General features: G+C 41.1%; 1 protein-coding gene across 4 annotated transcripts in view; it reads right to left on the reverse strand.

Annotated features, from left to right (window-relative positions):
- Positions 1 to 17416, reverse strand: part of DCAF6 (DDB1 and CUL4 associated factor 6) — a 712682-nt gene that overhangs the window by 416060 nt on the left and 279206 nt on the right. For all 4 annotated transcript variants that reach the window (XM_075853536.1, XM_075853533.1, XM_075853534.1 and 1 more), the window contains one exon: positions 6240 to 6422. In XM_075853536.1, coding sequence (XP_075709651.1) covers positions 6240 to 6422 — 183 coding nt within the window. The remainder of the gene's footprint in view (positions 1 to 6239; positions 6423 to 17416) is intronic.

Raw genomic sequence — 17416 nt, forward strand, 5'->3', positions numbered from 1 at the left:
CCAATAGGATGCCTCAAAACCTGGGACTTCTGACGTACACCCGGGTTTGAGACATCCTATTGGACCACGGTCTTCTCAATGCCCAGCCCATTTGCCTCTTATTAGTAAAACTCCTCAGTGCTCGTGCACTGCATGGCCTGAGAAAAATATGTCCCTGGAAAACCCGTTTAATGTGTTAAAAGTCAATATTAAAATGGCTACATCTGTATATGTGAACATAAACTGCTGTTTGGGCACAAGGCAGGGATTAGGTGGAAAGGACTGCCATTTGATTTGGCGCTCATATTTTGCTGGTATGGTTTTCTGAGGTAGCAGTACAGTGGAAACCCCCCAAAAGTAACCCCATTTAGGAAACTACACCCTTCAAGGAACTCATCTAGGTGTGTAATAAACGTGTTTCAGCAAATTTATTAGAATTGAAAATAGAAAAATAGAAAACGTAAATTTTCTTCTAATATTATGTAGTCCTTCTTTTAGGAGAAAAAGCACCCCATAATTTGTTATGCAATAAATAAAAATAGAGTATGAAAAAACCGCATATGTGGTTGTAAACTGCTGTTTGGGTACACCAGGGCTTTTGAAGCGCTGATTTTGCTGGAATGTCGCAGTTGCAGAGCCCGTTGGGTACCAATACAGTGGAAACGTGACCCCATGTTGGAAACACAAGCATTTTGACCTCACAAATCTATTTTCCAGAAATTTGCGCTCAATGGATGTTGCAGAGTGAAAATTGCTTCCACAGATATGTCATTTCTGTGCCAATTATTTTGTGCCAGGCTCACAAGGACCACAATTTGGCTTTTGGAGTTCGAATTTTCCTTGGTAGTAGTTTTGTTTGGAATATTATTGGTATTTTAGTTTATAATGTGGGGGTATATGTAAGCGTTGCGGAGTATATCAAGGCATAATAAGGTGGTATAAGGATGGGGTAAATAAATAATAAAATAAATAATCCATGAATTAGTGTGGTATGATCTGAAACAAGCTTTTAAACACAAGGCAGTTTTTTCAGGGCAGGTGTCCCTTCTTATCCCCTTTTGGAACACAGTCTGCACCTTTTTGGGTCCTTTCCTTCTTTGCAATTTGGGGACAATACTGGTAAAGTGTTGCCGAGGCACAATACAGGCAGCCTCGGTTCCAGCAGATGACGTTTTAGGGCAGATGTGCTGGGACCCAAAATTTCCTGGTTGCCAAATATTAGGGCCTTGATAACAACCTCTTAAAACTGAAAGAATGTTTCCGTCTGGCCTGCACATTGGGATAGCACGTAAGCATAATACAATGCAAAGGCCAGCATTTTGTACCATGGGATGAGGTATTGTACAAAATATCCAAATTGTCCAGTATCCATTCAGTATTGCCTTCTTCACTAGCCCCATATGCAGCACATGGTCCCAAAACTTCATAATCTCTACTGCATATAAAGGGTCCATCTGTGAGTTCAAACAGATGACCTGGGTTTTTATGAGAGAAACTGTTGGGTGTATAAATTAGTCTGGGCCATCATTTTTCATTATCGCGTTCAAAGATTCATAACATTTACATTTTTCCGTCAGCAGTGCATATAATGTATTGAAAAACTTTTATTAACTGTTTTTGGAGCGAAACTAGAAAACCAGAAAGCAATTCCGCAATAGTTTTTGGGTATCAATTTTACGGCGTTTATTGTGTGGTATATATAACAAGTTAACTATATTCTCCCGGTCAGTATGATTGTGGCGATACCAAAGTCAAACTTTTTTTCATGTTTTACCACTTTTACACAATAACAAACACTTATTAAAAAGAAAAATGATATTTTTGTGTCGCCACATTCTGAGAGCCATAACTTTATTTTTCCACTGACGGAGATGTAAGTACTTTTTTTTTTTTTTGTCGTACAAGCAATGTAATTTTGAGGTACATGCATCTTTTTGGTCACTTTTTATTACATTTTTTTGAGGCGAAGTGACCAAAAATAAATGATTCTGGTGATTTTTATAAAAAAAAAATATGCCATTCACTGTGCAGAATAAATATAATGATAATTTTACAGTTCAGGTCTTATGAACGCGGTAAAACCAATTATGTATAGGTTTCTTCATTTTTTTTCCCAGTTATAAAGGACACAATAAGGGGGGAAAAAAACGCCTTTCGTTTATATTACTAATTTTTCAAACACATTTTTTTCTTGACTTTTTTTTTGTATCAATAGTGTATTTGAAGGCTTGAACTTGTAATCGCTTGTACAATACATTGCACTACTTATGTAGTGCAGTGCATTGTAGCAGTTATTTTTCAACTGACAGGCAGCCTATTAGGCCCTATTAAGTGCATGGCAGTCTAGGAGGCCATTGTTAGGTTTCTTGGTTGCCATAGCAACCATCTACACCTGCGAACACTAGCTGGGGGCCCCCTTGCCTCGGTCAACCACTTGAATATATTGACTGCGGCATCTAAGGGGTTAAACGGCCATGATGACCTAGCCCCGATTCCAACTATTGCAGTGGAAGCCCAGATGTGTATTAAACCCAACTCAGGCCTCATGCACACAAACGTATTTTTTCCCTCCCGTAAATACTGGCGTAAATACGGTTCCTTGGTCACATGTATTCGACCCGTATTGCGCCAGTATTTACGGACCCGTGCCCGTAAATACGGGTCCGGTGTCACCAGTATTCCACCCGTATTTACAGGCACGTTTTCGCTGCAAAATTGCACTGCACTAATCTGCAGCCCCTTCTCTCTATCAGTGCAGGATAGAGAGAAGGGACAGCCCTTTCCGAGGTAAAAGTTAAAGAAATTCATACTTACCAGGCCGTTGCCTTGGTGACGCGTCCCTCTCTTGACATCCAGCCCGACCTCCCTGGGTGACGCGGCAGTCCATGTGACCGCTGCAGCCTGTGATTGGCTGCAGCGATCACATGGGCTGAAACGTAATCCAGGGAGGCCAGACTGGAGGAAGAAGCAGGGAGTTCTGGGTAAGTATGAACTTCTATTTTTTTTACACGTTGATTTACATTGTGAGCGTAAGTCACTGTCCAGGGTACTGAAACAGTTACTGCCGATCAGTTAACTCTTTCAGCACCCTGGACAGTGACTATCCACTGATGTCGCCTAGCAACGCTCCCGTAATTACGGGTGCACACACGTAGTCACCCGTAATTACGGGAGCCCCATAGACTTCTATGGGCCTGCCCGTGCCGTAATTACGGCCTAAAATAGGACATGTTCTATATTTTTCAATGGCCCGAGCACCTTCCCGTAAGCATACGGGGAGGTACCCGTGGCCAATAGAAGTCTATGGGCCCGTATTTATGGGCCGTAATTACGGCCAGTGATTACGGGCGTTTTTATGTTCGTGTGCATTGGGCCTCACACTGTGAACAGTGCAAGCTCAACTGCTGAGCCCGCCACATTTGCTATACTAGTACGGCAAATCTCTCTAACCCCTTCCCAGCCATGACGTACCCCTACGTCATGGGCTAAGAAGGGGTTAATAGGAAAAATAAATGTAAAAAAAACTACAAAGGCGGTGAAGCTTGATAACGGTTACTGCTGGCAAAAATCAGCGACAGGGACTGGGCATTCATGAAGAGTGGAGTTAGAGAACTGTCACTGCTCACATAATCAGTGACAAGGACTGGGCAGAGATGAAGGATGGTGGTATGGGTGTGAGTGGGGCTCTTGAAAAGTACTTATACGTTGTTGATTTTTACTGTAATTGTGCTTGCGCTGTGTTTCCTTCGCGAGAACACACACATACTGAGAGAGCGCTGTCTGCAGAACCACCAGTCTGTGTGTGTTGTCGCGGGAAAGAACACAGCGCAAGCTGCCCTGACACTGTCCGAAGCTGATTGGACAGTGTCAGAGCGAAGAGATCACACCCCCTTGCCATTTAGTTAGATAGAAACGCCCCATTGGCAGTTCATGGGCTTATTTACATATTGGGCGCCAAATATAACGGCACCGATATGTAAATAACGGAGGAAGATAGGAAAAAAATTTAACGTGAGACAGTATTTGTGAAGCCCTGCCTATTAAATGCTGCACTCAGCTGCACATGTATGAACAGGTGAAAACTTCTCTTTAACTCCTTGTCGCAGAATCACGTAAATGCACGGCATGAAATCCATCCATTAGTGCATTCCGCCGTGCTTGTACGTGTAGGAGATCGTGCGGACACAGAAGCTGTGACCGCACAATCGCCGCGGGAGGCGGGCTGTGACTAACAGCCTGGCTCCCGCTGCAACGACTAGCCAATCCTGGCCGTTCAACACCTTAAATGTTGCGGTCAATAGCGACTGCGCAATTTAAGTTGTTTGACAGAGGGAGGGAGCACCCTCTGTCACTGATCTGCGGCCCGCGAATGCAATCAACCAACCGCCGACGGGTTGCCATGGCCTAACAAAGGCCCCCAGGCTGTATGCCTATTAGGCCGTGACAGAGGTATGGCCTAATAGATTGCCTGTCAGTTTTACACTGTTTTTTACAGTTTTACAGTGGTATACTAAGCATACCAAAGCATTATATAAGCGATCAGAGGAGATCGCAAAGTGAAGTCGCTTAGTGGGACTAATAAAAAATAAAATAAAACCGTTAAATAAAGTATATTTAAGAAGAAAAAAAAAATGACCATAAAATTTTAAATAAAACCACTTTTTCCATAAAAAGTGGTTTTATTTACTAGAAGTGCAAAAAAAACACAAAACACACACATATGGTATCGTCGTGATCATAACGACCCAAGTAATAAAAGTAACTCATTAAATAAACTGCCGTGTGAACGCAGTACAAAAAAACGCACAAAAACTACAGCAAAAATAAAAAAAATTTCCATTCCCTCCCACCAAATAAATTAAATGAAAGTTAATCAATAAGTCCCATTTTCCCCAAAATGATACCAATAAAAGCTACATCTCGTCCCGCAAAAAAAAAGTCCTCATATTGCGACATCGACATACAAAATAAAAAGTTACGGCTCTTGAAAAGCGGCGATGCAAAAACAAATAATTTTTCTTTAAGGCTATGTTCACACGGGGTCTTTTGCCGAGTTTTTTGACGCGGAAACCGCGTCGCAAAACTCGGCAGAAACGGCCCGAGAACGCCTCCCATTGATTTCAATGGGAGGCGTCGGCGTCTTTTTTCCCGCGAGCAGTAAAACTGCCTCGCGGGAAAAAGAAGCGACATGCCCTATCTTCGGGCGCTTCCGCCTCCGACCTCCCATTGACTTCAATGGGAGGCAGGAGAAAGCGTGTTTTCTGCCCGCGGCGCTCAATGGCCGCGGGCGAAAAACGGCGCGATAATTGCTATTCACACGGAGTATTTTGGGGGAGGAATATCTGCCTCAAAATTCCGTTTGGAGCTTTGAGGCAGATATTCCTCCCCCAAAATACTCCGTGTGAACATAGCCTAAGGCTGGGATTTTTGCAGGTGGAAAATCTGCCTCAAAATTCCATTTGGAAGTTTGAAGCAGATTTTCCTCTGCCTGCATGCCGATTTTTGCGTCGTTTTTCATGGCGTTTTTCGCCTGCGGCTCTCAATGGCCGCGGGCGAGAAACGCAGCGAAATATGCTTTCTCTGCCTCCCATTGATGTCAATGGGAGGTCAGAGGCGTAACGGTGCGAATATAAGGCGTGTCCCTTTTCTCTCCCGCGAGCCGGTTTTACCGCGCGCGGGAGAAAACCGCCACGGTCTCCCATTGAAATCAATGAGAGGCATTTTCAGACCGTTTTTTGGCGAGTTTTGTGGCGCGGTTTCCGCGTAAAAAAAACTCGTAAAAAAACTCTGTGTGAACATACCCTAAAAGTGTTTTAATTGTGCAAAAGTAGTAAATAGTAAACGGCATAAATTTAAAACGTGAAAAACAATGCTAGAATAGCTGGGGTTTTTTTCAATTCCTTCCCTAAATAAATGAATAAAAGATAAGCAATATAATATATACACTCAAAAATTGTGCAATTGAAAAATGCAACTTGTCCCGAAAAAACAAGCCCTCATGTGGCTATATTGACATAAGAATAAAAAAGTTAGGACTCTTGGAAGGCGGGGAGAAAAAAATAAAAAAGAATGCTTGGTCCTTAAGGCCGAAATAGAACTGGTCCTTAAGTTTATAGACCCATTTTAATATCAGTCATAGAGACCCAGGCATGTAATGGCATCAAAAATTTGCATAAAAAATTTGATTACCTGCTAACATCCCAGGATGCGAAATAGGAAACAATAGAGTAACATTTTTTATTTGCATAGCATATTCTTACCAGAAGGAGCACTGGATTTGTTTGACGAAGGTAAAAACTGTTGTTCCATATTTTCAGCAGATGACCCTTCTTCAGCATTAATGGGAGATGAATTCACATTGACGTCAGACTGATCTGATTCTGCAGATGCTTGTATCTCTGTGCTTGTAGACTGTGAAACTGGTGTGCTTGACTGTAATCCACCTGCATTATGAAAATAACATTAACTCCATAATGACGCAGTCATATTTGGGCCTTAAGACTCCGACCCCATTTTTCAAATCTGACATGTGTTACTTTATGTGGTAATAACTTTGGAATGATTTTATTTATCCAAGTGTTTGAGATTTGTTTTCTCGTGACACATTGTAATTTATGTTAGTGGTAAAATTTGATCGATACAATCAGTATTAGTTTGTGAAAAACACCAAAAATTAGCATTTTTCTCAATTTGAATGTATCTGCTTGTAAGACGAATAGTTATAACACACAAAATAGTTACTAGTTCACATTTCCCATATGTCTACTTTATGTTGGCATAGTTTTTTTGAACTTCCTTTAATTTTTCTAGGAAGTTAAGTTTAACAGCAATTTCTCACATTTTCAAGAAGTACAGTAAAAAATAGTGTAGTACCATGTTAGCCAGAGACAATATGAAATGTTAAATACTTTTGAGTCAAAAAAGACAAAAGTATAATAGGTATGATACCTTTATTGGCTAACTATAAAAGTTCTATATGCAAGCTTTCAGAGCACAGAGGCTCCTTCTTCAGGCGGTTTACAAATGAATGACTTAGAAAAAAGCACAACATTTAGTATACAAAGACAATTAGTACATGAAGTGATATATCATTAACCCCTTAAGGACACAGCCTGTTTTGGCCTTCAGGACATAGCCAATTTGTTCAAATCTGACATGTTTCACTTTATGCGGTAATAACTTCGGAATGCTTTTACCTATCCAAGCGATTCTGAGAATGTTTTCTCGTGACACATTGAACTTTATGTTACTGGCAAAATTTGCTCGACACATTAAGTATTTAATTGTGAAAAACACCAAAATGTAGCGAAAAATTGCAAAAATTTGCATTTTTCGAAATTTATATGTATCTGCTTGTAAGACAGATCGTAATACCACACAAAATTGTTGCTAATTAACATCACCCATATGTCTACTTTAGATTGGCATTGTTTTTTGAACATCCTTTTATTTTTCTATGACATCACAAGGCTTATAACTTTAGCAGCAATTTCTCACATTTTCAAGAAAATTTCAAAAGGCTATTTTACAGGGACCAGTTCAGTTGTGAAGTGGATTTTAGGGCCTTATATATTAGAAACCCTCAATAAGTCACCCCATTTTAAAAACTTCACCCCTCAAAGTATTCAAAACAGCATTTAGAAAGTTTCTTAACCCTTTAGATGTTTCACAGGAATTAAGGCAAAGTAGATGTGAAGTTTTCATATTTTTTTTTTGCAGAAAGTAATTTTTTATAAATTTTTTTTGTAACACAGAAAGTTTTACCAGAGAAATGCAACTCAATATCTATTGCCCAGATTCTGCAGTTTTTAAAAATACCCCACATGTGGCCCTAGTGAACTTATTGACTGAAGCACAGGCCTCAGAAACAAAGGAGCACCTAGAGGATTTTGGGGCCTCCTTTTTATTAGAAAATATTTTAGGCACCATGTCGGGTCTGAAAGGCTCTTGTGGCGCCAAAACAGTGGAAATCCCCCAAAAGTGACCCCATTTTGGAAACTATACCCCTTGAGGAAATTATCTGGGGGTATAGTGAGCATTTTGACCCCGCGGGTTTTTTGCAGAAATTATTGGAAGTAGGCCGTGAAAATGAAGATCTACATTCTTTCAAAGAAAATGTAGGTTTAGCTAATATTTCTAATTTCCACAAGGACTAAAAAGAGAAAATGCACCACTACTTTTGTAAAGCAATTTCTCCCGAGTAAAACAATACCCCACATGTGGTCATAAAAGGCTGTTTGGACACACGGCAGGGCTTAGAAGGGAAAGAGCGCCATTTGGCGTTTGGAGCTCAAATTTAGCAGGAATGGTTTGCGTAGACCACGTCGCATTTGCAAAGACCGTAATGGACCAAAACAGTGAAAAAACCAAAAAAGTGACTCCATTTAGGAAACTACACCCCTTGAAGAATCCATCTAGGGGTGTAGTGAGCATTTTGAACCCACAGGGGTTTAATAGATTTTATTAGAATTGGGCAGTGAAGATAAAAAAAAATCATTTTTTTCCAATAAGACGTAGCTTTAGCTCAACATTTTTCATTTTCTCAACAAATAAAGGAATAAAAGAACCCCAACATTTGTAAAGCAACTTCTCTGGAGTACGGCAATACCCCATTTATGGTCATAAACTGCTGTTTGGGCACACGGCAAGGATCAGAACAGAAAAAGCGCCATTTGGCTTTTGGAGCACAGATTTTGCTGGATTGGTTTCTTGACACCATGTCACATTTGCAAAGCTCCTAAGGTACCAGTGCAGTGGAAACTCTCGAAAAGTGACTTGATTCACGAAACTACACCCCTTGAGGAATTCATCTAGGGGTGTAGTGAGCATTTTGACCCCACAGGTATTTCATAGATTTTATTAGAATTGGGAAGTGAAAATAAAAAAAATCCTTTTTCTTCAATAAGACGTAGTTTTAGCTGAAAATTTTTCATTTTCTCAACAAATAAATGAAAAAAAGCACCCCAACACTTGTAAAGCAACTTCTCCTGTGTACGGCAATACCACATATGTGGTCATAAACTGCTGTTTGGGCACAGAGTAGGGCTCAGAAGGGAAGGAGCGCCATTTGGCTTTTGGAGTACAGATTTTGCTGGATTGGTTTCTGGTCGCTATGTCGCAATTGCAAAGTCCCTGTGTGACCAAAACAGTGGATCCCCCCCATAAGTGACCCCATTTTGGAAACCACACCCCTCAAGGTATTCACCTAGGTGTGTAGTGAGCATATTAACTCCACAGGTGATTGGCAGAAATTGGTGTGCGCTCGATGTTGCAGAGTGAAAATGTTTTTTTTTCCATAGATATGCCAATATGTGGCGCCCAGCTTGTGCCACTGGAGAGACACACCCCAAAAATTGTTAAAAGGGTTCTCCCGGGTATGGTGATGCCATATATGTGGAAGTAAACTTCTGTTTGGGCACACTGTAGGGTTCAGAAGGGAGGTAGCGCCATTTGGCTTTTGGAGCGTGGATTTTGCTTGTAGTAGTTTTGTTTGGAGTCTTACTGGTGTTTCCGTTTATAATGTGGGGGTACATGTAAGCCGGGCGGAGTATATAAGGGGCATAGTCAGGTGGTATAATAATGGGGTAAAAAAAAACAATAAAATAGTCCATAGATATTTGTTACGCTGTGACACAATCCTTTCTGCACAGGCCGGTGTGTTGCACTAATAAATGGTCCTTACTTATTCCCGTTTTGGTCCACACTCGGGATCTTTGCAGTTTGAGGAATTTTGCTGGGAAGTGTTGTCCTGGTATAATACGGGCACCGTCGCTTCCAGCAGATATGTTTGGGTCCTCCCCTTCCTGTTTCCCTAATTTTAGGGGCTTGATAATTCGCCACTTGAAACAGAAGAAACGTTCCCCTCGGGCCGGCACAACTGCATATTTTTATTTCCTGGCTTATTGGAGCCTTAACTAATTTTATTTTTTCATAGACGTAGTGGTATAACGGCTGTTTTTTTTGGGGGGACGAGCTGTAGTTTTTATTGGTACCATTTTGGGGTACATGCGACTTTTTGATCACTTGTTATCCTTTTTTTTTTTTTGGGAGGCAAGGTGACTAAAAAAATATGCCAGAATTGCTCTTTTTTGATTTATTTTTTTTAAAACATAAGTTTTTATTGACAAAGGAATGAGATATCACATACAGACTTTTGGCATATACAATGTGCATTAACATTTTAGTGATCATGTTTCCTCCACAGAAGGAATGTAGAATAGAAAATGAGTAATACAAATACAATTTTTTACCCCGACCAGGTGTATCACCTATACCTGTTAAGCAAATGCAATAAGTTATAAGCTATACATCAGTCACTATCATGGGGCCAAGTTACACTGGAATCCAATGTATATGCCTACTTAGATCATGTAGATTCTCCATCAATGTTTTTTAGAAAAAAGTTATAAACCGAACTTAAACAAAGTAAACAAACAAAACAAACAAAACAACTCAGCTTGCAAGAGCACGAGCATTACTTTATATGGAAGTTTAAGTATGCAGGGAATCCACATAATATCTAAACGACGTCCATTTATCCCATTGGAGACATTGTGACACCTGAGATCTCTGTAAGATTATCGTTTGTTCCATAATACAAGTAAGATTGACATACTGAATTACCTCAGTTATTGTAGGAGTGGAGGTTTTTTTCCAGTATTTGGCTATAAAAATTTTTGCAGAGCATAGTACATGGAAAAGAATGGCTTTATCATGCGAATGAAAATCAGCTAAACCCACTTGTAGCAGAGCTAAGGCGGGAGTGGTAACCACTGGGAATTGTAGAACAATCGACAGTAGTTTGTCTATCCTGACCCAAAACTTCTGTATAGCCGGACAATGCCAGAAAATATGTAGAAAAGTCCCCACTTCCAGTCCACATCTCCAGCAAATATTAGAAGTAGTAGGGTATATTAAGGAAAGGCGGTGAGGTGTTAGATACCATCTATATAGTACCTTCCTAGTAGTTTCTAAATGATGAGTAGAATTAGACAGTTGGGAGGCCAGCGAAAAGGTAGCTTCCCAGTCTACACTATCCTGAGGTAAGGAGAGGTCAGCTTCCCACCTCCGAATACATTGGAGATCTGATTGCTGTGAGGAGTCTAGTATAGCCCTGTATGCTTTAGAAACCCCCTTTACAGTTTTGGGATACTGAAAAAAATAGGATTCATAGAGTGATTTAGCGGGAAGGGGATCCGTGGTCTTGTTTATTAAGAAATGGCGCACGCGAATATACTTATAGAAATCTTTAGTTGGTAAGTTAAATTTGTTAACAAGCTCTGCAAAAGTAGGAAGAACACCTCCACTCCACATATCCCCCACTGTACCTACTCCCTGAGCAATCCAGAATGACAGATTCAAATTAGGAATTAATTGCGCGAGTACTCGAAGACTCATGTCTGACATTCTCATAGGAAAAAGAGCTTTCCTGACCACCACTGATTTCCACGAGTTTAGAGCAGCTTTAATAGTCAGCAAAGGCGGAACCAGAATAGGTAGCTTTAGTGCTGCAGCCCACAGGTATGTCTCAAGAGATTCAAACTGCCCACAGCTGCTTTCAATTAGAACCCAATGTTTAACGTGCGCTGGATTTAACCACTGCCTTACTTGGTCTAAAATGCAGGAATGATAATATGCAAATATATTGGGGAATCCCAACCCTCCTTGCTCCACTGTGAGGTATAGAATTTGAACAGCTACCCTCACTTTTTTTTTCTTCCATGCATATTTGATCAAGAGCTGTTGCAGTTTATGTAGATAAGCTACAGGAACCCATATAGGCAAATTTCGAAATAAGTAAAGAATTTTCGGTAAAACTAACATTTTAAGAGCTGCAATACGCCCTACCCACGAAACTTCAAACCGTAGGTGGTCATCAAGCTCCTTTTCCAGTTGAGGTAGTAGAGGGGGATAATTGAGTGCGTAAAGTCTCGACGCAGGGTAAGCTAATTGAATCCCCAAATATGGAAGTCCCTGAGACGTCCATTCAAAGGAGTATAAGTTTTGCAACTTCTGAACCTCATCTGCCGGTAATCCCATATTCATAATTTTAGATTTGCCTTCATTTAGTTTGTAGTAAGAAACCTTACTAAAGGTCTCCAGAATGGTCATGACATGAGAAAGTGACTCACAAGGGTCGGATAGCACCATAAGTACGTCATCCGCAAAGAGACCAATTTTGTGCTCAATACGGCCAATGGTAACCCCCTTTATTTCTTTACTAGATCAGATTTTTTCAGCTAAGGGTTCCATGACCAATATAAAAATTAGGGGGGAGAGTGGGCAGCCTTGGTACCATTAGTACCATTAGTTATATGAAACGGATTGGATTGGTACCCTGAGGTTAACACAGTGGCAGAGGGGTGAGTATATAGTGCCATTATAATATCCCGGGCCTTCCCCGTAATTCCAAATCTAGCAAGCCCTGCGTCCAAGTATCCCCAATGCACACTGTCAAACGCCTTTTCCGCGTCTAAGGATAAAAGCAAAGAGGACGTCTTCCTGCGTCCCACCCAATCTATGAGATCTATAAATCTCCTGGTACCATCTACTGAAGATCTCTGTTGAGTGAAACCCACCTGGTCTTGGTGAACTAAGTCAGGCAGCAGGGGAGCCAGGCGTACAGCTAACAATTTGGAGTATATTTTTAAATCCGTGTTGAGCAGACTAATGGGTCTAAAATTTTGTGGTCGGTCCGGAGGTTTACCTGGCTTAGGCAGTGTGACAATGGCTGCTTGAAGCATTTCTGGGGGCATTTGACCCGTGGAATGAATTTGTGAAAATAAATGTAGGAGTTGGGGAGCAAGGATAGTACTATATTTTTTAAAATACTCATTGGTGAGTCCATCCGGACCCGGTGACTTTTGCGGTTTTAGGGTAGCTATAGCGTCCAAGATTTCAATTAATTGGAAAGGCTGTGATAATGTGTTAAGCTGGGATGTCGTAACTTCTGGGAGAGAGACGGAGTTAAAAAATGCATTAATACCTTCAGGAGTGGGTTGTGAGACAGTAGGGTCCTGATTTAGATTATACAGAGAGGAGTAATATTGTGCTATAGAGTTTGCGATCTCCTGCGTATTAAATATAATGTCATTTTGTTGGTTATGGAAAAAGGGGATCCTAGCTTTGAAGGCTTTATGTTTTAGTTGTTGTGCTAACAACGCCCCGGCTTGATTGCTTTGTCTATAGTATTTAACTTTTAATCTTCTCAAAGCCTTGTCATAGCTATATAAATCAAGCTGGTGCAGTTGCGCATGAAGGTAACTAATCAGCCGCGATCTATTTGCACAAGGCGTACCTTTATTTAACTGGGTGAGGCAGAGAATTTCCTCCAATAATCTTATACGTTTAGCTTCTCTGCTTTTTTTGTCTTTGGCCGCTAGACCAATAAAGTGACCCCTAATAAAAGCCTTGTGAGCACACCACACTGTTGCGGGGGATACATCCGATGTCACATTAAATTTAAAGAACTCCTCCAGAGTGGACATGTGTGCGTCCTGATATTTAGGGGAGTTTAGTATGAAATGATTGATTCTCCATGGGAATGAAGGGGTTTTGTTGAAATGCTCAGACACCACCATGGAGATAGGCGCATGGTCTGACCAGGTAATCAGCCCTATCCGAGAGGAGGGAATTCTGTCAAACAACATCTTATCCACAAAAAACATATCGATACGAGAGTATGTACCATGGGGATGAGAGAAGAATGTGAAATCTTTCTCATTTAGATGCTGTAACTTTCAGACATCCATAAGACCCTCTCTAGCTATAACCTGAAACAAATCTGAGGGAGAATGCGCGGCCCCAGGAGCCGTGGAGTCAAGCGATGGCCACATAACTCTGTTATAATCTCCCACTAACACAAGGTGTCCTTTCTGAAATTTATGAATTTGTTTAAATAACTTATTAGTAAACCTAATCTGGTGTGTATTGGGTGCATACAGATTAACAATGGTATATTGCACATTGTTCAAATGACATACAAGGATAACATAACGCCCCTCTGAATCCACCTGAATAAAATCTTTAACAAATGCAACAGATTGGTGTATGGCTATAGACACGCCCCTTTTTTTAGAAACAGCCGGAGCTGAAAAGATGTGAGGATAGTTTTTGTGCTTAAGCCTACCAATATCTGGCAAATTTAAATGTGTCTCCTGCATGCAAAGCACAGAGGCCTTCAAATTTTTGGCCTCAGCCCATAACATTGATCTCTTAAATGGGCTGTTTAACCCTTTAGTATTAAGAGAAGAAAATTTACAGCACCATTATGTATTCTCAAAAAGGACATATTTCACATTACTATTCCCTGGGCATATTAGCCCACCTGAGACATTAAAGGCACCATCATGACATATTCTAGCATTACTTGCGAGCGGAGCTGAAAACATAGCCCAAAAACGTGGGCAACTAAGAAAGAAAATCCAAACCAAACGGTACATTCTAGTCCGCACTTGACGTTCTGACAGTGCAGCCCTAGAAGGGGGGAAAATCTGCATCAACAAGGTACAGACATGGCTCCACCCTAGGCCATACAAATGAAACAGCATAACTGACATTCATATAATATGAGAGTTACAGACACACATATGCACCGGAGTAACAAAACAGCGTTATTTCACCATACTTCACAGAAATATGCACTACAGCATTATGAGACTGAAGAACGGCGATGGCGATGGACTTCCTGCCACTCCTCTTCCAAACGGAGAGGGAGTTTAGGTGGAGATGTAGCCTTGGACTGCCTAGAAGTACCCGATCCATGAATATCTCCAGTGTCCAAGTTCCAACTGTTGAGCAGCGCAGCAGCTTTGACTGGAGAGTCCACCACATGTTTCGCATCTTTAAAGGAGATAATAAGCTTGACGGGGAATCCCCATTTGTAAGGGATTTGGTGATCACGCAGAGCCCGAGTGGTAGCCACAAATTCTCTCCTGCGCATCAAGGTGGCTGCAGACAAATCAGCAAACAACTGTACTCCCCGGAACCGGTCAGGAAGGGAAGCCTCAGATCTCGCTGCAAATAGAAGTTTATCCTTGAAGTGATAATAATGAAGACGAGCAATTACATCCCTCGGCGTAGATGCAGGCAGGGATCGTGGTTTAGGTATGCGGTGTGCTCTGTCGACCAGCATATCCTGTTGAGTTGTATCTGGTAGAAGAGCCACAAACAAATCAGCTAGGAACCCCGTCAATTGGGAATTTGTAATATCCTCGGGAATACCTCTAAACCGAACATTATTGCGGCGCGACCGGTCCTCTAAATCTGCAATTTTATGAGATAGAGCATCCACTTGCTCTTCCAGGCCCGTATTAGTATCCACCAGAGCATTGTGCGCCACAGAGAATTCCGCCATACGGTTCTCAATATGAGAGGTTCTGTCTTTCAAAGCATTAAAATCTTTCTGCAAATCCTGAAAAGCACTTTGAATAGACTGCTGGATAGAGGCATGAAGATCATGTAAAAGATATTTAAGTGCAGCCTCAGTCACTGGTTTATCAGATCCAGTATTTTGCATTAACACAGGCGCCATATTTAACATGTGCTCTGTGGGAGAGCTATGAGTACTCAGAGAAGGAGAAGATGGTGGTCTGGAGGAGAACATCCCAACAGGGGACTGAGCCGGCTGCCTCATTGGAGATTCAGAAGACCGAGGGTTGTGTGGTGACGAGACTGCGAGGCCCGTGCCTCTAGCAATCCCTGCAGACCTCCTTTCAGCAGCAGAGTCTCCCTGATGATCCTGTGCAGGCGAGTCGGCGCCATTTTGGGTTCTTGCCGCTGGGAAGAACTCTGTCAATTTAGCCGCCGCGGGCTTCTTCTTGATCCTGCCCATGACAGGTAAGTGTTACAGACGATCCGGTTTGTTGGTGTGTCGTTTTTGGACACTGTTATGCCCGGTAAAGTGCCGATTTTAGCCGGTTTCAGCCTAGGAGCAGTGGAGCTGGAACTAAACGCGTCCTACTCCATGCGCTCGCGGCCACGCCCCTTTTTTGATTATTTTTATACAGCGTTCAACACGCATTATAAATTACATGTTACCTTTATTCTGCAGGTCAGTCCGATTCCGGTGATACCTAATTTATAGCACTTTTTATGTTTTACTACTTTTTGCACAATAAAATTACTTTTGTAAAGAGAATGGATTTTTTCTGTCGCCAAGTTGCGAGAGCCATAACGGTTTTAATTTTTTCTTCGACGGAGCTGTCTGAGGGCTTGTTTTTAGCGAGATGAGTTATAGTTTTTATAGACACCATTTTTGGGTACATGCGACTTTTTGATCACATTTTATTTCAATTTTGGCAGACAAAGTGACCAAAAAATAGCAACTATGTCAGTATTTTTTAGTTGTTATTTTTTACGGCGTTCACTGTGCGGAATAAATAACATAATATTTTTATAGTTAAGGTCGTTACGGTCGCAGAAATACCAAATATGTATGGCTATTATTTTTTTCAATAATAAATTACTTAATAAGGGAAAAAGGGCGATTGTGTTTTGTTTTATTTTATTACTTGAAACTTTTATTGTATGTTTTACAACTTTTATTTTTACTTTTTCTACACTTTTTTTTTAAATACTTATTTAGTCCCACTAGGGGACTTGAATGTCCAACTGTTTGTTTGATGTTCTAATACATTGCACTACCTACAGTGAAGGAAAGAAGTATTTGATCCCTTGCTGATTTTGTAAGTTTGCCCACTGTCAAAGTCATGAACAGTCTAGAATTTTTAGGCTAGGTTAATTTTACCAGTGAGAGATAGATTATATATAAATAAAAAAAAGAAAATCACATAGTCAAAATTATATATATTTATTTGCATTGTGCACAGAGAAATAAGTATTTGATCCCCTACCAACCATTAAGAGTTCAGCCTCCTCCAGACCAGTTCCACACTACAAATCAAGTTGGTGCCTGCATTAAAGACAGCTGTCTTAAATGGTCACCTGTATAAAAGACTCCTGTCCACAGACTCAATTAATCAGTCTGACTCTAACCTCTACAACATGGGCAAGACCAAAGAGCTTTCTAACGATGTCAGGGAGAAGATCATAGACCTGCACAAGGCTGGAATGGGCTACAAAACCATAAGTAAGACGCTGGGTGAGAAGGAGACAACTGTTGGTGCTATAGTAAGAAAATGGAAGACATACAAAATGACTGTCAATCGACATCGATCTGGGGCTCTATGCAAAATCTCACTTCGTGGGGTATCCTTGATCCTGAGGAAGGTGAGAGCTCAGCCCAAAACTACACGGGGGGAACTTGTTAATGATCTCAAGGCAGCTGGGACCACAGTCACCAAGAAAACCATTGGTAACACATTACGCCGTAATGGATTAAAATCCTGCAGTGCCCGCAAGGTCCCCCTGCTCAAGAAGGCACATGTACAGGCCCGTCTGAAGTTTGCAAATGAACATCTGGATGATTCTGAGAGCG

Source organism: Rhinoderma darwinii, chromosome 2 (assembly GCF_050947455.1).
Source record: "Rhinoderma darwinii isolate aRhiDar2 chromosome 2, aRhiDar2.hap1, whole genome shotgun sequence".
In the NCBI taxonomy this organism is placed as follows: Eukaryota; Metazoa; Chordata; class Amphibia; order Anura; family Rhinodermatidae; genus Rhinoderma; species Rhinoderma darwinii.